A 23,361-nucleotide genomic window follows, 5' to 3' on the forward strand; every position below is an offset into this window, starting at 1 on the left:
GCCGGAAGTGATTGTAGGGAAAGCCGTTAAGATTGCAGCCGCTTTGTCATCACCAGAGAGACGCACTAACGTCCCTCCCCACCCCCGCTGCCGCTCCTATCACCGCTGTTCCTCATTATGGGCGGCGCGCCACCTACTGGCCGGAGGACTACGCAGCGCCTTGCTGCAGAGGATCAGGCTGCAGGAAGGGATCCTGTTTGCGCCTCGTTGCTGCTGCAGGACTGCGAAATGGGTGGCGAAGGGCCATTGTAGCGTCACTCTGGGCGCCCCACACGCTTCTCAGAGCCGGCTTCCCAGCAGAGAGCTGCCTTGGGTCCATGAATGGGTCTTGCTGGTAGCCCCTGGTAGCTCCCCCGACCAAAGCAGCCTCGCCTTTCCTCCAGATGCGGGGCGGAGTAATGCTACCTAACCCACCTCGCGGGGTTGTTGGGACGGTCCCAAACGATCCAAGAATTGTAGATATGGAAGGGGCCACCAGGATCATCTAGTCCAACCCCCTGCAATGCAGGAACCTTCTGCGCAGGCTGAGGAAGCCATTTGCAGACTTAAAATGAACCCCTGAACTAAGTCGAGTCGACAGGTTCTGACAGCTGGATGCTAGAAGTAAACACGTGTACGTGTTCAGTGGGACTCTCAAGTCAACAAAGCGTACCCCACAATGGAAATGTTATTTTCTAAGACGCCTCAAAACCCTTCGGGGATTTGGATCGAGAGGGCTGCAGCCCTGCGCTGCCTCGGGGGGGGGGGGGCAAAGAAAAGTGAAAGTATCCCCAAGTTTCAAAACTTAGGAATTAAAATAATCGAAAGTGGGCCCGTACAGGGGGAAAGAGGGACGTGTAGAAACTATTTTAACTATTAATTTCGGAGCTAGCGAACTTAATAACCTGCACTTCCATTATCCCCACGTACCGAAGCTTTCCCCCCGACTGCGTAGCCTTTTCGCACACGGCTCCATGGAGTTGGGCACAGCTAAACCTGCGGAGAGGAGTCCGAAATCTGCGCCACTTGAACTGCCAGCTTTCCCCAGAAGAATCCTGGGCGTTGTAGTTCGTTGCATGTCCGGGGAACCGAGTTCTTCCAACCCCCGCACAGAACAAACCATGACAACAGCTCATCCAACTGTGCATACTGAGAAAAATGCGCAGCCTTCCTTAACAACCCTAATTCCCACCCCACGTCAGCTCTGAAGCACTAGTGAATTTAGAGGGGGTTACTCTCAGGAACTGGAGTTAGGATTTCCACTTTAGGTTTTTTTGTTTTTTTTAAAAAATGCTTTATTGGTTGTTCTTTTTTAAACAAACCCATAACAAAACAGAAAAACAGATCAAACAGTATATAACTATCAACAAAAAAAATCCAAAAGTAACACTCCTTGCATACCAAAAAGAAAGACACAAAATTAAGTTCATCCTTTACTAATTCTAATGTGACTTCCGGTCCCCCCACTGTGGTTCCTAAGTTCCCTTTCAATGCACACTTAATTTTCTCTCTCCTAAATTCTCTTTCACTCAAATTCTTTAACAATCTCTTGTTTTTAAGGATTTCCACTTCAGGAGTAAACAAAAGGGGGTTGTTTTTGGCAATGTAGTTCACATTTATTTGGAAGATTGTTAAAACATATGTAGTATTTGTGTGGGGACACAGGTGGCGCTGTGGGTTAAAGCCTCAGCGCCTAGGACTTCCCAGATCGAAAGGTCGGCGGTTCGAATCCCTGCGGCGAGGTGCGCTCCCGCTGCTCGGTCCCAGCACCTGCCAACCTAGCAGTTTGAAAGCACCTCCGGGTGCAAGTAGATAAATAGGGACCGCTTACCAGCGGGAAGGTAAACGGCGTTTCCGTGTGCGGCTCTGGCCAGAGCAGCGATGTCACGCTGGCCACGTGACCCGGAAGTGTCTCCGGACAGCGCTGGCCCCTGGCCTCTTAAGTGAGATGGGCGCACAACCCCAGAGTCTGTCAAGACTGGCCCGTACGGGCAGGGGTACCTTTACCTTTACCTTTAGTATTTGTGTGTGCATTTGTGTATACACACACACACACAATTCTTACAGCAAAAGGTTTCGGCTACTGCCTCCTTCAGGTGCTCTGAAGTGAACCCAAGGGTTCTTTAGCCAAGGTGGCAGTTCAAGGAATATTTGCAAGCGCGCCCTTTGCTGTATCTTAGCAGTGCTGAGCTGGGGAGGTTTTCCTCGTAGGGCCATCAGTAAGGGAAAGTGCAAGGAGCCATCTTCCAGAGTGACCCATCTCACCTGTAGCACCCCAGTTATGGAACACCAGACCCTTCAAGTGTCCCTATTTCCCAGGGACAGTCCTGGAATTTCAGAAGCCATCCTGGTTTCTGATTTGATCCCAAAATGTCCTACTTTTCTTAGGATATCCCTATTTTCATTGGAGAAATGTTGAAGGGTATGGAGTCATGCGACCCCTGAGCCAAGGAAGTAACTATACAACTTTAAGAAGACATCTGAATGCAGCCTTGTACAGTATAGGGAAGTTTTTACATGTTTAATGTTTTGTTATGTCTCTATAGATGTTGGAAGCCGCTCAGAGTGATGGTATAAATATCATCATCATCATCATTATGGTTAAAACAAAAAAAAATCCTTCCAGTAGCACCTTAAAGACCAACTAAGTTAGTTCTTGGTATGAGCTTTCGTGTGCATGCACACTTCTTCAGATACACTGAACACACTCCTCTCCTCCTTAGAAATTCAGTTGGCACAAACTTTGCTTTGTTTTAGGTCCCAGCTGAAAACGTGTCTTTTTGCCTGTGCACAGAATGCAGTGATTTGACAGTTAAACTGATTTTAATATTGATTGTTGTCATTGTTTTCCCTTTGTGCAATCCACCCTAAAGTCTATAAACCAAACCAGGTTGTTGAAAAGTTGTTTAGATTTACTAAACAAGTATTAATTCACTTACACAATGTATTAGTACATAATCATACAGCATCATAACACTGATTATATTTTAATTGCAAGCCTTGTCACTATTATGGTTTATAGAAATAATTATCACCTATGAAAATTACAATGGCTCAGCCAATCTGCTATCACACAAGCAGGAGATTTTTCATAAAGAAAAGACTATATGCATATCAACAATTGGCCCTTTTAAAATCCTCCTATAATAATAAGGTGCAGTATATTCCTAATCACTATCGCCTCTCTTTCATGTTGTCTTGATTACAATTGATATAAAAAATGCAAGCTTCATCAAAATTATCTTCAAAGCGAAATGAATATTGTTAACAAATAACTGGGATTAAATTACTTGGTTTTCAGATGTGGATTAAGGCCTACTACTGGGTCATGGCCTGTTCTAAGGTGACAGCAGTTCTACCACCATACAAACATATGATAAAAAATTAAGAAATGGGTCCCCACTTTAAAGTTGTACATCAGCTGGAGATCAAATACAAATAATTGCCATTAAAAACATATCTGGATAGGAATTATTTAGACACCTATTAAAATCTACATTATCATGTAGAAGAATAAATAATATATACTTTCTTGTTAGTGGTTTTTATAACAGTGATATTTTAATTTATTTTTGCTTTTAAAAAAAGGAGTTAAAATGTATATGGCTCACTTAGGATTTAAGTTGTGCAAGGCTTTATCCCGTATGCTTACGTACAGCTCTCACTAAATTTGAAAGTGGTGTCATAGTGCTTTAAAAATGCGGTGAGACTGTGGCCTTGCTCCACACCTTATTTGAGTGCTTTAGTTTGGCAGGAATGTGGCCTTAGTCTGTGATAATGTCTCTTCCTTGCCTTGAAGGATGAGGAGAAATAAGGGAGTGATACAGAGATCCTACCCCCAGGGCTGAAAAAGATCCCCCAGGGCAGAGGATCTCAGGGTTCTTATAGATCCCACAATCCTGAAGTCTGCCCCTCCTTGGTGTAATGAGCGTGTGCCTGCTTGTATCTATGGATTCACACATTACATACCTGCATATATTATTTGTTCTATCATTTGTGTTCTGCTTCTAGCCAAAAAAAGGCTTCCAGCTTATACACAGTTTGATCAATTCAAACAATAGATTGATCATCCATACCTGCAGGGTTTATACTCCTATAAACCTATTGAAATCAAGCACTGTACTCTTTTCGGCACCTGCTGAAAACAATATTCTTTAGACAAGCCTACACAGATGCTTAGAAAGTTGAGGTAATTTAAATCTGTTTTAGTATTTTAATTTTTGTATATTTTAAAGTATGGCTGTGAATTTTTCTCATTGTTATTGCTCTCTCTTTTCATCAACCGCATTGATGTTTGTTTGTTTTTGCAATCAAGCAGCCCATAAATTTTATGAAATAAATGAGCAATAAATGATAAAAGTCAAGGCACAAGAGGGGGGGAGAAGCACAGAGAAGGATAAAACAAAAGCAAACTCAATTCTTAAAGTTATGTAGTAATAGTTCTTATAATACGCTGCTGAAATGGAAGCAGCCTGATGGAATTAGCCGAGGTGGGAGACCTGTGGCGGCAGTCATGATGCAGAACTACAACTCCCATCACTCCATGCTGCCTGGGTCTAATGGGAACCAACAGCATTTTTGAACGCTCAAACGCCCCCCCCCCCAACGCCCTTTCTCTCTCTTCCAATAAAGTTCAAGCTCCTGCCTTCCGGCAATCGAACTAACCAATCCGCATGCTTGGAAGACGAAAAAGAGGCGGAGCCGAGCGCCCCTCGCGGCGTGCGAGAGAAAAGGCGCTGAGGAAGACAAGGCTCCATCCAGTTACACGCATGCGCTCAGACTCGTGCACGGCCCGCCCGCCCCGCATGTCCGCCCGCTACGCAGCCTCGGCGTCTCTTGCATCCGGGTCCTTCCTGAGCGCGACTCGCCAATAGGCGAGGAGGCGAGAGGCGTGCGCGTGCGCGCTGGAGGGCCGGCCTGGCTGGTTCCGAGGCTGAGGGGGAGGGGCGCTGCATTGTGCGAGCTGCAGAAGCGGCAGCAAAATGGCCGCTGCGCCGTCTGGGGCCGCCGCCGCTTTCGCCTCCCCCGCCGCCTCGGCTACTGCTGCCTCGTCTTCCTCCTCCTCTTCTTCGGCCAGCGGCGCCCCGGGCCCCAACCAGACGCCGACGGAAAGCAAGAAAATCACGGAGCTGCGTGTTATCGACCTCAAGTCCGAGCTGAAGCGCCGCAACCTGGACGTGGCCGGCGTCAAGACCGTCCTCATCGCTCGCCTCAAGCAGGTGAGGAGAAGGAGCGGGGTAGGCCGCGGGCCCTGCAGCCAAGCGCCGACCTGGCCTCGGGAGGGAGCGGGGAGGAGGACGCGGGGCCTCCGGGAGCGTCCGGCTCGCCTTGCCTCCGCGGCCTCGGCCTCTCTCCGCCGCTCAGCCTCCTTCCTCTTAACCGCCTTCCAACGAAGAAGCGCTGCCGGCGGCGGGCGGAAGGCTTTCCTGCGTCCCGCGAAGGCTTTTCTTCTTCGTTGGCCCCCGCAATTCGCAGGCTGGTAGCGCATACGGAGACGCCGTGGGGTTTGATAGGGCTTAAAAAACAGAAAACTATTTCGAGAGAACTATTTGTAGGCGGTTCTGTGGCAATGGCTGTTCTGTATCCTTGCCCTGAGATCTGCTATAGGGCAGCCGATAAAAAATGTGCTTAATAAAACTAATGGGCGAGGTTGAAAGTGAAGGAAGGAGGCGGGAAACGCTCACCAGTCAGCGAAGGAGGGCATGTGTGGAGTTGAGCTTGTGCTCAGCTAAGTCACGATGCACCTTCGTTTTTATTCTTTCCTCCAAGGAGCTCCGGGTGGTCTGCATAGTGGTTGTCTCTCTCACACCCCCCTCCCAAAAAAGTATTTGCTCCGCACAACAACCCTGTGAATCAGACCAGCAGTTAATGACTGTCTCAAGCTCTTCCAGTGAACTTCATGGCTAAGTGAGGATTTGAACCTGGCTAGTCTGACTGGTCAAACCATTATTCCATGTTGTCTCCTGAGAATCATTGCATATGGCTGGGCATTTACCATTCAGTAAATGTCTGTGAAGTTGTCTTGGATCTCGGCTTCTAGGGGCGGGGGGGGGGGGGGTTGGGTTCATACTACACTTATTTTGAAAGTTCTGCATTGGCTGCCTTATCGCTTCTGGGTTTAGCTTAAGGTGTTCATGGTGTTTAACTTTTAAAACTTTAAAAAATCTGGGATGCAAATTCATGAAACAGCATCTTTTCCCATACCAGCCTACCCATATCTTAAGATCTTCTGAAGAGGCCTGCTCCAAGTTCCTGCTTTTATACTATGCTTCTACAAATGAGATTCACAAACGAGAGTGATATTTTCTCTGGTGGTATTCCAGATTTGTAATGCTCTTCCTATGGTTCCAACGTTACAGGTTTTTAGACACCATGTGAAAACATTTCTATATGCTTGGGCATTTTAGATTAGATTTTTAAAAAATCATGTCCAGGTCTGTTTTGGGGTATTTTGTTTTGTTTTGTTAGATATTATTAGGTTTTCTTTTAGTTTTAAAATTGATTTTTATATTGAATGAAATTTATTTACTCTTTCTACACCACTATGGAATTTTTAATGAAGGGTTGCTAAATATTTTAAAGAAAGTAAAATCTTGTTTGTTAGGTTTTCAAAGGCCTATTGTAGTTTAATGTTTGTACAGCACTTATAAATGTTGGGGGCTTCCTAAATAACAGGATTATATCTGGAACCCTTGGCATATTTAAGAAAATCACAGGTTTGTACTGAGATCCATGACAGTTACCCTGCTATAAGTTGTTTCTGGTACCTGCAGGCATACGTAGTGAAAGTTCTGTTAATCACTAATTGCTGTTAATGTGTTCGTGACCGACTTTTAATTTGCAAACTGTTGAATCCTGTACTGCTGCACCCCCATTTCTTCACGGTTGTTACCCTATTTGCAGATGTCATAATTCCCGAGTCTCCGTTCTTTTGCCCAAGGCACAGAACAAGGGCAGCTCCATAGGTTGAGTGTTAGATTTATTGATTTATTTAAGAACACTTTTAACCCATTCTTCATTGATAGGCAAACTCAGAGTGATGTACAGTAAAACAAATTAAAACTGCAGATAAACAGCTTAGTTTATCACAGGGTAGGTAAAGCCAACACCTAGCAAAACAAGAATTAAAAGAAAGAGAAATAACCCTCCTACTTAACAAAACCTGTGCAAACAAATAATACTTTTAGCTGGCAATGAAAATGAATTGGTGCCAGCCATAACCATGGATTCCACAACCATGGCACCACTACAGAAAAGGTCCTTGTATGCTGTCTGTATGGCATAATCAACATGTGACAGAAGTGAGCTGAAACTCAGTGGCTTGCCCCTCACCTTTGAACACAGATCATATATTGCTTTCAAGATGAACATGAATAAACTGTGATTAAAATGCCAGATTAAATGTGTTGGGTATGGCTAGGAGATTTAGTCCGCCTCCCCCCTGCTCCTCCCATGCATTTATTGTTTTCTGCCCAGGACTACAGTTGTTTCAAGTACATACTAGATTGGTTTAACTTTGTGGGCACAGGTGTCTAATGATGCATATATTGTTTGCATGTCATCATTTAGTGTGGAGGACTGCTGCATGACGTGTGCAGCTATCATGTACCTGTGGAATTGCTTGGACTGTACCTGCGTCTCATATCCATGCATAACAGACTCTCAGAACAATTATATTAGGTAGTCGGTCTGCTCAGTCTTGTTCATGTTCATTCAGAAGTCTCACTTCTAAGCAGGGATGTGGGTGGAACATTTTCTCAAAGGAGTAATTTCCAGAGCTTTATTTTTCCACGGTAAAATAATACTTAATAAGTTCTTTGGTAACAATGAATGGTTGCCATTTGCAAATAAATTTTAGGCAACCTTGGCAATTCCAAAGTTTTTAGTTTGAGTACAAAATGCAAGTAAAATATCCAAATACTACGGGGGGGGGAGGCTGTGACCATTGTTCTTGATGATTGGCCATGCAGACTGGAGCTTTAAGGGGAAACATGCTGTGCTTGTATTATTTAATTATCATAATTATTGTCATTCTGTGCTACTTCTCCTCTCATAGGAGGAAGTGCAGTATAGGGTAGTTTACAGCATAATAAAATTTGATCTTAAGAAATCATATTAGATATTAAAGCTACATAGCTAAACAAAAAAACCTAACTCATCCCAGGGACATTTAAATTTCTTGTGATGATGCTGGTATGATCCTGTTCGATTAAAATTTCTGTGGCAGTCAATCAGTGAGGTCTCTCAATTATCCCTCTATATATTTTCATTGGAATGAAATCCAAGGATACTTTGCAGGAGAAACTAGAGAAGGAGAGAAACCTGCACATGGTTAGGCAGCTTAAGTCACATTGAACTCAGTGACAAAGGTGTATCTAGGGTCCTTTGCGCCCTTGCCAAGGAGTGATATCTGCACACACACACCCCCGCCAATAACTTATTCTGTGTTTGATCTCACCACTTATTGAACATACATTTAAGCTGTAATTATCACTGACTGGGGAAGGGACCCCAAGGGTCATTTAGTCCAGTGTTTCCCAATTTTTTTTTGGCCTACAACTCCCATCATCCCTAGCTAGCAAGACCAGTGGTCAGGGATGATAGGAATTGTAGTTCAAAAACAGCTGGAGGCCCAAGGTTGGGAAACACTGGTTTAGTCCAACCCCCTGCAATGCAGGATTTTTTATTTTTGTATCTCATTGCCATTCAACTCCCATCTTATAATTTTCTCCTTTGTATGCCTGTTGGAGGGGTGTGAGGAGGTGATGAATATTTCCACCCATACTGTCTGAAAATGTGATATTGAAAAGTAAGGACAACAGGGTTGAGGTTTTATGACCTTAGTTTAAAAAAATCAGCATGATGATATTCTTTAAGATATGTGGTGACAATAATTATACACAATATTCCAGGATCAGTTGCAGAATAGACTTCTATAAGGCCATTACGATATCTCCATTTTTCCCCAATCTTTTTCCTAATGGTCATCCATTTTACTGCTGCCACAACCTGGATCAACTTCTTGAGCTTTCCACTATAAACCTAAGATCTCATTCTTGGTCAGTCACCGCAAGCTCAGACCTCAATAGCATATATGTAATGTTAGAATATTTTGCCCCAGCATGCATCACTTTACATTTGTTAACACTGGACCAGATTAAACCATTCACCCAGTTTGAAGAAATCCTTTTGGAGTGCCTTACAGCCTCTTTTAGTTTAAACTACCTCAAACAACTTGGTGTCATCTCCAAGAAGGGTTAGAAAGATGCTCTGTCTCATGCTGCAGACTTAGGTTCAAAAAGCAGACGACAACACATCCGGTAAATCTCACTGTCACAAATGGGCAGGACCGGAACAACGAATTAGACCAGAATGGGTTTCTTATCTATTTCAAAATAGAAGCACTTACACTGCTCCCTCCATACCAGGTACACAAAATCAAACACAGGAAGGACGGCCCACCCCCCGCAAAAAGCCTCCTTTTTGTCATAATTTCCAGTTTGCTCTCCCCACCCCCATGCTCAACCTGCATTCCTAGAAAAAAAAGATGCAGCAGAATCCAAATAAATCGATCAAACCTTTGTTTTTCCAGGGAAGCCAGCAAAAATAATACTATGAGAATAAATGAAAGGCAACATGAGAAAAGCGGCATTGCTTTACTGCAAGGTGGATTTGATTTGATTTAAATCAAATCGATTTCAATTACGATTAAAATCACTAGTCAGTAAGGCTTGATTTAAATCACTAGTCTGTAAGGCTTGATTTAAATCACTAGTCAGTAAGGCTTGATTTAAATCATTTTTTTACAGAGAGACTGATTGCTGGTATAATGCTTAATATTGACAACCATATGAAGGTTTCATTTTTGGAGTAATAAATTTTCAGAGTAGTTTTCACAGTTACAGTATATCAAAAATTACTGATACGGTTATACTATTAGAAATACATAGAGAATTATGAAATTACGGTGAGGTTTAATAAGTTAACTGTTTATATTTGGATAACTTTTCTGCTGTACTTTATTGGAAGGAAAAATAATTATTTCCTTAATAACAATTTAAACAATCTATTTAACTAAAACAGGAACATTAGAGCATATGTATCCATGTTTGTTAACTGATGTGGTTAAACTTTTTTTTTTAAAAAAACCCACCTTAGACTGAGTTTTAGCACGCATGAAAAACTTAAAGCAAATCCTTATTTCCTGATGAAGAGCCGTTGGACTATAATGTAACTTAAATAGAAGATTATATTTAGAAAGATTTTTCCTCCAAAAGCATTTTATTTTAAAAATCCAATTTAAATTTAAAAAATCTGATTTAATTTTTTTTAAAAACCGATTTTTATTTTATTTTTAAATCATTGATTTTTATCCACCCAGCTTTACAGCTAGATAGGGCTGGGCCACGTCAACTTTTCAATGTTGTGATGCATCATCAGCCAAACATCACGATATGGCAATACATCACAGTGTTGAGATGAAGGGGATGCAACCCCCTCCCCCCAAGTTAGGAGAGGGGAGGGATGAGCGCCATCTTCCTGCTTTGCATTGCTTGCTAGCCTCCCCAGCACCACAATCCCTTCCCCTAGGATAGCTGCTTTCCCAAGGAGCCAAATTCTGCTTTAGGTTCTGCTGTGCTCCTGTCTGATTTCAAGCATCCTTCACCGCATACCCAGTCCTCTGTGTCCCATCACCCCCCCTCCCCGATTTCAAACATCCTTCACCAGACTCCTGATTCTCCATGCCCCACAGGGGCTTAGGAAGAGGATGCCCCCAGCCTTAGTGGCCTAATGGAGACTGGCCAAACGTGAGGCCTGTACCTTACCATGGGCATTGCTGGGCCTGCATGGCAGAAAGGCTCCCCTTCACCAGGCACTCTGCTCCCAGGCAGGCATTGCACACAGCAAGCACAAGAAAGGCCAGAGCAGTGCTTGCCTGCATGCCCGGCTTCCTACTTGTCTGTCCAATCCCAACGGCAAGGGCTGGTGGACTGGCTGGCTAGGTAGGCTCCCTCTCCCAGTTGTTTGCTTATTCCAAGGCTGCCTCTGTTGCTGGCAATCAGCACCCACTGGCCAGCCCCAGAGGCACCATTCGCCTGCGGAGCTTGTAGCCAGGGCTGCTACAACAAACAGCTACACAAGTCTTTGGGAGGCAGAGAGATGAGAGGGCATCAGACGGAAGGAAAGAGGGACTGAGGCTGGTGTTGCCACCCAGGGGTGCCTTCTCATTATTATAAAGTGTTATTAGGATCTTCCTCAAGCACCTCACCAGATCTATGCAATATGAATTACACTTTGTCCTTTGCAAAATGCCCTTAACTTGAAGTTTATTGTATCAGTGCAAAAACTAAATTGTACTTCATGAGTAAAATGTTTGTATAACCCAGTCCTGTGTTTCGTTTTGTTAGGCTATTGAAGAAGAAGGAGGGGACCCAGATAATATTGAAATAGCTGTCTCAGCTGATACTCCAAACAAGAAACCAACCAAAGGAAAAGGTCAGAACTTCTGAAAGTAAACTTTATTAAAATGGTGATGTTAGTTAAAGAATCTGCTATTGAATTTTAAACCCTTTTCTGCAAGTAGAAGGTATCCTGGTATTTATTGAGATACTAATTAACTGATAACTTTATCTTGATCACACCAGTTTGTTTGAAGCCTTCGACTACACTGCCCTTTGTTCCTTTATAGTACAAATGTCTAATTTGCTAATCTCCAGATGTTACCAGACTCCAACTCCAGTTTTTGCCATCCTGGCCGTAATTGGGGCTTCTGGGAGTTCATGTCCAGCAACATATGGTAGCCACTCTTGCTTTCTTGGCTCAGTCAACATTTTAAATTTATGCCCTATTTTTCTTAACTTAAAAAGCACAGCTATCGGTATAGTTAGTGGTTCAGCTGGAAATTTTGACTGAAATTAGTCTTCTAAATGCATTTGATTTGTCATCGTAAGTTTATTGTTCTAGTCAAAGGCCATGACAAACTTGTAAAATCATACAGAACATAAATCTATAATATAAGAGAGAAAAGATACCAGAGGCACCGACAAGCTTGAATCTAACTTAATTTCAGATTGCACCTCTGAATCACCAAAACAACTTATAGCAATTTTATCTAAAACACATTTTTCCTGAACTTTTTAGCTGCCAGTGTGTAGAGGGCCCCTCCATTATTGTCATTCAAAAGAAACGCTTTTCTGCCAGGGTGTAACTGCTTGCTTGGGAGAACAAAAGTTTCCGAAAGTGATCTCCTGGATCTCTATACAAAAGAGCAATCTAACAGATAATGAGTGATGCCTTCCACCACAAAGTATTTCTGCATACGGCACCTTGTTATGGTAATGGCCATCCAAGGTTGCAGTTGGCATCAGATCAATAAAGGCATTTCTTAAGAAACTGGTGAGAGTTTGGTCAAATAACTAGCTCTGAAATGCTTTGTTGTCAGGAGTGGGTACTAAGGAGGAAATATGGTGTTCCTAATTAGTTACAAGTCCCTTCTGGATTCTAGCCAGAAGAGCCAATCTCTTAATTGACACCAGTGTTCGAAATTAACCAGTCGCTAGTTTGTTTGTTTTTTGCAACTCAAGACCACCACCTAGCGACCAAGTTCAGCTTTTTGGTCGTGTGCTCTGCAACTGGCTGTACAGGAGAGCTATGGGGAACATCTTTGACTGAATTTGCTCCGAGGACTGCTAGGAAGCTCCAATACACACACACACACACACACACACACACACACACACACACAGGCTGCCAAGCCAGCCAGCCTTCCTCCAGGTCTTAGAGAAGGCTGCTGGATGCTTATCACAGGCAGCACAGAGGAGACCAAGTGCTGCTCCTAGTTGCAAAAGGAAGCATCTTTTACCTCAATAAGCCAAACCAATCCCACAAGCCAAAGACCACAAGGGTCTCTCTACCCAAGAGAAGAAAGTCGCCCACTAATGTTTCCCATTTTTTTATGTCAGAAGACAACCCTCCCGATACCACAAATTGCAAAAAGAACCAATTATTTTTTTTACAAAAAAATAAATAGAAAGTGCTGTTGCATTGGGGGTGGGGAAATGGTGACTAACCATTCTGGTTTTGTGCCCACAACCCAGCTTCTAGGAGACATTTGGTGAATAGTTTTTGCATCTCAGTTTCTAACACTGATTGACAGTTATTCAAGGTCAATTTAGAGTTCAGTTCTGGAAAATAATAATAGTCTAAAACATCTTGACAGAGTTGGTTATCACCCAATTCCGTATAGCACAGCACAGGAAAACACTCAATTGGTATAGTAGTGATTCTTTTAATATATTTTAACTAGATGCAGTCCGCTCTTGCCTCACAGGTTGACCACCTGTATTCTATATATGGATATTGTGCACATTTCCCAAAACTTTAATGGAGTTCAAACAGACCCACAAATTTCAATTCCACAGGGCACTGCTACCAAATAACTTTAGGGCAGGTTCAGTCAGCTTTCCTCCCTTATTGTAATAGAACATTTATCAATGCCCCTCTGGTTTTCTAGGGTTGGACTTTCCATTTGACACTTCCATGAGCCAGTTTCACTAAAGAGTACACCCAAGTATCTAAATGAGGCAATTTGTTCTATAGCTTGCTTCTCTAAACACCATTTATACCAAGGTCTGTCTTTGGTATAAATCATAATCCTGGTCTTATAGCAATTTATAGATAGGCTTTCCTGGTTACAGTATTTAGTGAGCACCTCCAGGAGATTTTTGAGTTCCAGTCAGGAAACTGAGAGGAGCACTAAATCATCTACTTACATCAAGATTGAGATCATTCTGTTCCTAATTACCAGAAAGTTAAAAGGCATGGGGGCCAGTATGCAACCTTGCTTTTACTCCTCATGACATTTTAAAGGCATCAGTCATACTACCATTTAAGCCTACTATGACCCTCATTTTTGTGTTTCTGCCTAGTTCTTGAATCAATAGCAGAAGTCTACAGTCGATGTTAGCAATTTGAAATTTCTTGCACAGTCTATTGCAATTAATAGAATTGAATGTAGCAGACAGATCAATAAAGGTTGCATAGATTATTCTTAATGTTCTTAGTATATTTCTTTATAATATGGTTCCGAGTAAAACATTGATCAATGGTACTGCGTCCTCTGAACCCTGCTTATCCTTCATGAATAATGTTACTTTGCAGCCAGTTTGATAACAACCTAATTGGCTGGGTCCACCGTGTGTAAGTGGAGAACACCCTGGAGAGTCCTCATGGCTCCTGAAGAGACCTTTCCCAGAGCCCAAAGAGGACTTCCTCTTCAGGCTCTGGAAAAGGTCTCTTCATAAGTCATGAAGACTTCGGAGCTCTGTGGTTTCCTTGCAGCAGGGCTTTGTTGAGACTGCTCCGCCTCCCACCTAACATCTGATGTGCAGGGTACTACAGCAGCAGCTGCTTCCCTACACATCAGCGTAGCAGCTCCAGAAAGTCCCACTGGCCCTCCAGCTCGTGAGGACACCCTTTCCAGAGCTCGAAGAGGACATTGGGGAGTTGCCTGTATTTAAAGAGTGGAAAAAATTGTTCCCTTATTTCCAGGAAGTTGTACCATAAATTATGCAAAATTTCAGCTTTTCCCATCACAAGTTCTCTAACAACGAAAGTTTAAATATAATTTAACATAAAGAGCATGCTGTCATGCAAGAGGCTTATGTTGTGCAGTAAAAGATAAAACTTTGCTCAGTAAATTTACTGAAGATTTTGTTTTGTAGTATTTGAGGGGGAAACCAAAAAAGTTTTTTTTTAAAAAGAACTTTCAGTTGAAAAATTACAGGCCAAGCTATGAATTTGTGGAAGCACAGCTGCTGAAAAATAAATCACCCATTGCTAAATCAAATTGAGTGATGTGATTCTCTGCTCAGCTGAGCTAAATAAAGATATTCAAACACTATTTTTTGCACAAATTGAGTGCTTTTCAAGGTGGGCATCTTGAGTTCCAAGGAATAGTGTTCAACAAAGTGGCCTTTCTGGAAAAATCTGAAACTGCCACATTTCCTTAATATTGTGCCTGCATGTAGGAGCCATCCATTCATTGTTACTAATTTACTTGTGAAGTAAAAAAATTTCCATAGAAAAACTAAGCATTGGGATTTTTTCACTTTTGGAAACATTTATTCCAATCATCATTAGTAGTATGGGTATTCTAACCCCACAGGAGCAGTGACTACTGGGGCATGTGAATACTACCTCTTCTTATTTTTTAGTGGTGTACATTAAATTTACAAACACCTTAGAATATTTGGCTGTGGTAGTTGTTTGGTTAGTAAAAAAATTGAAAGCATTAAGTTGGTTGAGATGCATTTATTTATTTATTTATTTATTTATGCATTTATTTATGCATTTATTTATGCATTTATTTATTTATTTGGGAGCATATTCACCCAGTGCTTTTCAAGCTGCACTGGCTCCCGGTGGAGTACAGGGTCAGATTTAAGGTGCTGCTTTTGACCTTTAAAGCCCTTCACGGCCTAGGACCCTCGTACCTCCGGGACCGCCTCTCCTGGTATGCCCCACGGAGAGCCTCAAGGTCCATAAATAACAACACCCTAGTGGTCCCGGGCCCTAAGGAAGTTAGATTGGCTTCGACCAGAGCCAGGGCCTTTTCAACTCTGGCTCCGGCCTGGTGGAACGCTCTGCCTCATGAGACCAGGGCCCTGCAGGATCTGATTTCTTTCCGCAGGGCCTGTAAGACAGAGTTGTTCCGCCTGGCCTTTGGCTTGGAGCCAGTTTGATTCCCTCCCTCTCTCCCCCCCCCTTCTTTTCCTTCTCCTCCTGCGATGAGGCTACATTTTAATATTTTAATGTTCCATTATTTTAATTGTTGTGTTTTATTTTTGTTTTTAAGTTTGTAATCATTCATCTTGTTTTTATTATTGCTTGTAAGCCGCTCTGAGCCCGGCCTTGGCTGGGGAGGGTGGGGTATAAATAAAAAATTATTATTATTATTATTATTATTATTATTATTATTATTATTATTATTATTTATTTTAAAGGGTCATTCCATATCATGTCATCCAATTTTCTTAATATATTGTACACTTGTTGAATGACCAAAACTAAGTTTAAATCTAAAATGTTTATTTTTTATATCATCCCTTTTTTTTTTAGTTATGAAGGTTTGAAGTTTTTCTTTTTTTTAAATGGCAATTTTGGCCTTGCCAGACTACACAAAATCATTAAATGCTCAACCCAGAATTAAGACATTTCAAAACTCAAAATACCAACCTATTCAGAACTGCATGGGCTGTACTATGATATGTCATATGATGGGCTTTAAATTTTAAAGTACTTCATTTCATGGAAATTACAACAAAACATATCAAACAAAATTATGACACCTCTGTAACTCTTTAACTGGTGCTAAAAATTGGATCACTTGATATGGAATGACCCAATGTCAATTTATTATTATTACATTTATATTCCACCTTCCTTCCCAGAAACTCAGTATCAGTACAGTGGTACCTCGGGTTACATACACTTCAGGTTACACACTCCGCTAACCTAGAAATAGTGCTTCAGGTTAAGAACTTTGCTTCAGGATAAGAACAGAAATCAGGCTCCAGCAGCGCGGCGGCAGCAGGAGGCCCCATTAGCTAAAGTGGCGCTTCAGGTTAAGAACAGCTTCAGGTTAAGTACGGACCTCCAGAACGAATTAAGTACTTAACCTGAGGTACCACTGTACATGGTTCCTCCACTCTCTGTATAATCCTCTAGATTAGGCTGAGAGTTGGTGACTGGCCCAAGGTGAGATTCATGGCCAAGTGGGCATTTAGATCCTGGTCTCCCAGGTCCTAGTCCAACTAACCACTGCACCATGCTGGCTCTCAGACAGATCAGGATATGTTGTTGTGGATGATGATAAAATGGTATTATAGTTAAACCCCGTCCATCTGACTGGGCTTCCCCATCCACTCTGAGTGGCACTCACATGGCACTCAAATATATCTATTGAGGGACATGAATGCTCTACTCATGTGGAAGCCTTAACCTCTAGTAGAATTTACAGATTAATTTGTCTGATGTTGACGTCACATCTTAACCTGGGGCAGCAAATGTACCCCTCAGTTGTTGTGAACTCTTAACTCCTTGAACACAAATGTGTTACTTTATGATACCTGTTTGGAAGATTTCTTTGGCTAACAAGGAGAGTTGTATAGATACGCAAGTGACAATGTGATATGAGAATATGAGTTCAAGCCATGTGTTTCTTACAAGAAGGGGGTATTCTGTGATTCCTGTGGAGCAGGGCCCAGTAGCACTGCATGATCCTAGGACCAGTAATGCAGCTGCACTACGCGGTGGAATAACACATGAAGGGGATGTTAATGATGAATTTCCATAACTGAGAGGCAGAGATGCTCACCAATTCAAATCTTTTACTTGATAGCAGGCAGTTGCAGAAGACTATCAATCTAGATTGTCACAGTATAGATTTAAATTAAATTGATTAAGTTCTGTCTGTACCACAAGCTGTCCCCCAAAATGTAATATGAATAAGGCTTCCTACAGCATTCAATGTATTGTTGCTATGGCTTGTTTCTACTTGGGGTAAGCGGCTAGGTGATTGATTGTATGTTTTTTGGTTAGATTGTTTTTCTGGAGTGCCTTATTCGTTGAGGGCTTTCCTGAGTCTTGTGGTGAGAGAGACACTTGAAACGGAGCAGATACAAGCTTGTCATTGGCATATCATGTCTTTTAGGTAAAAAGCAGGAAACTGATGAATTAAGTGGTGATACTTCAGTGGAAGATGATTCCATGGTCAAGGTAATTCTGCTATGAAAAATAAAACTGGGGATCCAGTCCTACGTTTTGCCAATTCATTCTCACTTCTAAACAATTTTGACTGTAAACCATCTTTGATACTGAAATTGCAGTTTATTGTTATTCAGACTAAGTTAGATGCTCTTGGTTCCCTTTGATTTCAGTGGGAGTTAAGTCATCACTAACACATCCCATTGAGCTCAGCTTCCTTCATCTGCATACAGTTCTATGAGACCTTGCATACCAACTGTAATAAAGTATTGTTGGGCAAGTTATCTGTCAAGGAAGCATAAACGCTTTGTAATTTGATGAAGAGACCTTATGTTTAGTTAGAATCCTAGGTTTTAAGGCTACTGAATTCAAGGTACAAGAAATTTCCTTCTGATATATTAAGTTTAAGTGTTGCTCCTATTGAAAGGAGAGTGAACTGGAAGCTCAAGATGCAAGTGACCAGGATGGAAATGATGAATTGAAAGAGTCGGAAGAATCCGCAGAAAACGGAGAGGAATCCTTGAATTCTAAAGCGGTGCCTCGTGTAGACAAGAAGAAAACTCATTCAAAGCAGACAGAGAAGGACTTGGAAATCCAGGTATACTGCAATATAAGCAAATTATTAGGATGGCGTCTACAACTTTCCTTTCAAAATTTGTCCCATTAAGATTCCATAAATTCACCTCCTTCCTTGCCCATGGTGATTGCCTGTCTCGTCTTGGGTCAGTGCCCCTTCTTCCACGGCAACATCCACCTCGTTGGTGTTGCTGCCTCATACAAAAGTCAGGCCAAGAGATAGAAATTGCACCGCCTTTCCTCCATGAACAAAGTGGAGAGGGAAAAGGGGGTACAAATTCCCTCAGGAAGGAACAATGATGGAAGCAACAGAAATAAGTGCTTTGTTACCATTTGTGTATGTGCTAATCTGTTGCCTCCTCTCATCCTCTATGCAATATGAATGTTTAAACCAATGGAGCTCTTATGCACCAACCTGAACCTCCTCTGCAGCTATGCTGGCCTGGTCCAATACTGGGAATATAATTCTGGCTTGCAAAGCAGAGCCTTTGGAAGACAAGTATGAAGCGCAGTCTGGCCGCTGGTCTGTGATTGCTAGTTTTATTTTCAGTGAATTGACAGATTCACAGGAGGTAAACAAGTCCTGGGAGGATTGCATCCAAGGATGGGTGGGTAAATTGGTTTAACCCTTGCCTTGCTTCTCCCTTCTACCATGCAGTCCTAATTATCCCCACCTTAATCCCAAATGCACTCTTCAGAGAGAGAAAACAAAGGCAACATAAATGGAGAAAGTGCCATTTTAGAAACCCAAGCTTAAGTGAGCAGCAAGATGTAATTTCTCCTCTCCTCCAGTTTAATTGTGATATTGGAAAGAGGTGTCATCTGAATTACTCATGGTTGCTTCAGGTTCTGTGCGGCAAAACACACTTCGTTTCTATTTATCTGTCTTTCAAGGCCCCTTCTGTGTGATGCCATCACACTCATTGGACATGAGAAGAGCTGGCATTTATGAAGTTGTTGGTGGGATCAAGATGTCAGTGTGAACCTTTCCCCAACCTATTCCCACTTACTTGGGAGTAAGTGCCATGGAACTCTGAGACTTACATATAACTAAGCCTGCTTAGAATCAAGCTGTTAAGAACACTTTCCTTAGCTAAATATAGTAAGGGAGAACAGTAGTAAAATAAATAATTCCATTGATCTGCTCATGCAAGAAGATAAAAGTCCTGAATAGGATTTACTGCCATGGGAAACAATTAATTGTCCAAATTTTGATACAGCTACAGAACTTGTAGTTCTTTGTGCTGAACAATCATAACAACCAGCATATATTTGATTAGACACAATCTCTCTGTTTGTCATCTTCCCTAAATCTTCTTTTGGCAGGAATGTTTGTTTGCAAATGATGCTGGGATGAGTACATTGCTAAAAAATGATTGGCCATCAATTCCAGACTCAGTTGATGCTAAGATCTAATTTCCCTTTGCTTCTTGCCTCTTGCTGCAACTGTGTAGTGTAAAAAGTGCATTAACTGCCAGCGAGAGTGTTTACCATTTGTGACAGTTTTTCTGGGGGAACGGAGCTCCTTGCTTCCCCATATGTCTCCAGAGATTGGAGTGGGGAAGAGAAGCCTTTCTGTCCTGTTGCAAGGTATTGTGATGCTCTCTGGTTAATGGAAGAACCTTATTAAGGCAAAACCTTCGCATGGCACTGTTGACAGTAGCTCAATTTATGGACAGTTTGTGACTTGTCAAATAATATTGTTCAGTAACTTTAATATTTGGAAATGGAGACTGCCCTTTGTAAGCTCAAGAAAAGACTTGGTGTGGTTTTCATGGGTCTGAAATTTTGGTTGCCCAGCCACAACTGTGCAGAAGATGAAACAAAGAGCACTCAATGAGCTTTGTTCAGCTGGTCAGCATTCTGTTAGACAGGTCTGCTCCACTGCAGGAAATTATGGCAAGGTAGAGAAACTTGCTTAAGCAGAGGGTTGCAACATTACCAGCTGTCCCTTAGAAGGCATCTTCTTGTTACTGCTCACCTCCCCAGTGGGAGTGAACCACACCCAAGGCAACTTGTAAAAAGCAGTTGTCATTCAAAGTGCAAGTTCTTGGTTAGTGCATTTGCTTGCTTCTGAAGTAAGCCAACTTACGTAGGCTGTCTTTGTTTATTTCCTCATGTTAGGCCAGCAATATTCGAGATACAGAAGATGAAAGCTTTTCCGCTAGTCATGTAAGTTTCTAAATTGCCTTCTTAAACCTGATTAGAAAGCTGATTATATTTGAATTCAGCTAGAAGGGATCTATAGGGACCACCTCTAAAGTGTCAGGTTTAGTTGCATTGTATACCTTAATCTGTCATCTAATTCCACAAAACTACTGAAATAAATACCATGTGTTGTGGACTATTGATGAGATTATGGTTTGCACCTTACTGTCTCAAACCAGACTACTTAACTGTTCCCAGAATATTCCAGGATATCCCTGGGTAGCACATTGTGCAAACTAGTGCCTATGCCCCCACCCCCATTTTATTTTATTTTTAAAATATTGCCCTGCATTGGCTTTGCTTAACAGTCACCACTGCCAGATATGGATTCTTCCTCCTTGTGTAGTGAAAGAGCAGCCTTCACTAGAGTTAGTTAATTGCTCTGAACCAAATTTTAATGACATCTGCAGGAAGGTGAACTTGCCTTGAAACAAGGGTTTGGGGTGCTATTTAAGGGGCACCACAAAGGAGGGAGATGAACCATTAGCAAGTTTGACTGTACTAGTTCTGTTGAAATGTGTGGGAGCAGGATAATTTCATAAATGAGAAGGATGTCTCTTGGGTTGCTGTACCTCAGTCACCAAAATCTTGCAGAGTTGTGTGGTCTTGGATTACATATATAAGACATTTAAAAGGCTTCCACTGGAAATTTTAGGACTTCCTGAATAATAGTCAAAAGGGAAATGGCAGTTCCTTCCCTAGATCTCATAGTATGTTTTTGGAGTTTCCATGTTGTAGACAAATCATTCTTTGAAACTGGAAGCTGCGAACCATCCACTAGTACTAGCTTAGAATGTAAAGCTTAATAGATTTCAGCTGGGCAGATATCTGTTAATTGAGTCTTTGCCTTATTAGAACAGGCACCTCAGTTTGTTCCTCTAGATTGCCATTAGTTTACTGGCTCTGTTTAAATTGAATCCTAATCTGGAATGCTTATTCAATTTTTATTTTATTTTACAGGATGGAGATGAAGAGAATGAGAGAGGTATGTTAGACGTTCAGTAGAGTTTTGAGTGTTCTAATATGCTTCAAGTTGCCTTTTGTAAATGGCAGGTGCACCAGTTGATTCTCTATCAGGCATTTCAGCTATATCTGTGCCTTTGCAATGAAGAGTGGTTGGATCCATGCTCTCTGTTGGCTTTTCTGCTTTTAAATTGTGCATGTGCCTATCAGTTACTTCAGTGGATGTTGTTACATGCATATGACCACCACATGCCTTTAATGGAACAAAGATCCCAGACTCCGTAGATCTGAATCCTTTTTTCTCTTTTTTGGGGGAGTGGTCGGTACGGTAAGTCTTTATGTCTATACATTCTCTTGCACTGCAGTAACAGATAGGTGCCAGTTGAATATTACATATTCTGCAGTTTGCAAGCCATTTGAACTACAGGCCACATTCTGCTTCCACACATTGGCAATTGCCACATCATGCTTTACAGCCTCACATGACATTTTGGAACAAGTAACAATGGAATCATCTAATCAGCATTGCCTTTAAAAGCTACAGAAACCCACCCTGTCTTCACATTCTTGCTAAAGAAGACTTCTAGAGAGCATGCTAAGGACCTTGCATGCTGTGGACTAAAGGACATGGAATCATTGTGACTCAAGCAATAACAGTGGAAATCTTGAATGGGCACTTGTGGGTGTAAGCCCACAGACTTGGTGTTTGGAAGAGATCCGAAGGCAGAAGCTTTTGTGGAACGTAAGAATGCTGATGGAAACACTGTTAACAGAACTGAGAGTATTGACCCCATGTACACAGGATGAAGACTCCGCATCCTTTCTGAACTTTGGCCTAAGTTGGTGCATGAACAAGAACAGCCGACACCTGCGACTTCACCATGGCTGACAGCAAGAGTTGGAACGCAGAGGACAGTGGTTATGCAGCTATGAAGGATTCGTCTATAGAACTGTGAGCCATTAGAAGGATATTGGAAGACAAAAAGACTTGTCAGTGGAAGTGTAGATATACTGACAAGCAGTCACTATTTGGTCATGAAGAAAAACTTCTTTGTACATTAATGCCAACGTTGGAAGCCAGATACTTGTATTGAAGAACAGGTATCTGCTGGATGGAACCTTTGTCTAACTTCTGTTCTATTTTGGTATTTATGTCTAGAGAATTTGTTTGCCATGAAGAATGAGTGATCCTGGGTAAAGGATTGGTTTATATGTTAATGCCCCTTATGCTTTCCTTCCCCCCCTAACCTTCCATCAGTTCTAATAACTGGCTTTGTATTTTCTAGGTCCTCTCTTCTAGCTTATACATATGCAAATGTTTAAACTTCTTGTTTTGCCATATTTATTCCTGTTAAATCCTCTTAGATAAAGCAGGTTCTGGTGATGGTACACAAGAAGTATCTAAGCCTCTTCCTTCAGAAGAGAGCCTAGCTGAGGCTGATCACTCTGCTCAGGAAGAGATGGAAGCTAACGTGTCTGTGAAAGAAGCTGAGGATGATAACATATCGGTTACAGTCCAGGCCGAAGATGCCATCACTCTGGATTTTGATGGGGATGACCTTCTAGAAACAGGTAAAAATCTGAAAATTACAGATTCAGAAGCAAATAAGCCAAAAGACGGACAAGATGCCAGTGCACCGAACCTGGAGAAGGAAAGCAAGGATTATGAGATGACAGAGAACCATAAAGATGGTAAGAAGGAAGACTGCGTGAAGGGGGATCCTGTCAAGAAGGAAGCCCGAGAAAGCTCGAAGAAAGCAGAATCTGGAGACAAAGACAAGGATACTTCGAAGAAAGGTCTCTCGTCTACTGGGGCCTCAGGTCAAGCAAAGAGGTTTGTCTTTCTATGTCAGTTCTTTAAGATACTGC

General features: G+C 42.0%; 2 protein-coding genes across 5 annotated transcripts in view; one reads left to right on the forward strand and one right to left on the reverse strand.

Annotated features, from left to right (window-relative positions):
• Positions 1 to 1,180, reverse strand: part of RNF111 (ring finger protein 111) — a 49,784-nt gene extending 48,604 nt beyond the window's left edge. For 2 of the 4 annotated variants that reach the window (XM_083712549.1, XM_083712546.1), the window contains exon 1: positions 910 to 1,179. In XM_083712549.1, coding sequence (XP_083568675.1) covers positions 910 to 1,102 — 193 coding nt within the window. In that variant the 5' untranslated portion in view covers positions 1,103 to 1,179. Of the gene's footprint in view, positions 1 to 909 lie in introns of all 4 variants that reach the window. The other 2 variants (XM_083712548.1, XM_083712547.1) reach the window with 2 other exon arrangements.
• Positions 1,181 to 4,743: 3,563 nt separating this feature from the next.
• The window catches only part of SLTM (SAFB like transcription modulator), a 38,770-nt gene continuing 20,152 nt past the window's right edge, over positions 4,744 to 23,361 (forward strand). Inside the window, exons 1-7 of the mRNA XM_083712558.1 lie at positions 4,744 to 5,198; positions 11,388 to 11,475; positions 17,693 to 17,757; positions 18,173 to 18,343; positions 20,446 to 20,493; positions 21,490 to 21,514; positions 22,858 to 23,326. Coding sequence (XP_083568684.1) covers positions 4,962 to 5,198; positions 11,388 to 11,475; positions 17,693 to 17,757; positions 18,173 to 18,343; positions 20,446 to 20,493; positions 21,490 to 21,514; positions 22,858 to 23,326 — 1,103 coding nt within the window. The 5' untranslated portion in view covers positions 4,744 to 4,961. The remainder of the gene's footprint in view (positions 5,199 to 11,387; positions 11,476 to 17,692; positions 17,758 to 18,172; positions 18,344 to 20,445; positions 20,494 to 21,489; positions 21,515 to 22,857; positions 23,327 to 23,361) is intronic.

This window comes from Podarcis gaigeae (genome assembly GCF_964106915.1).
Source record: "Podarcis gaigeae genome assembly, chromosome: 14".
Taxonomy (NCBI): domain Eukaryota; kingdom Metazoa; phylum Chordata; class Lepidosauria; order Squamata; family Lacertidae; genus Podarcis; species Podarcis gaigeae.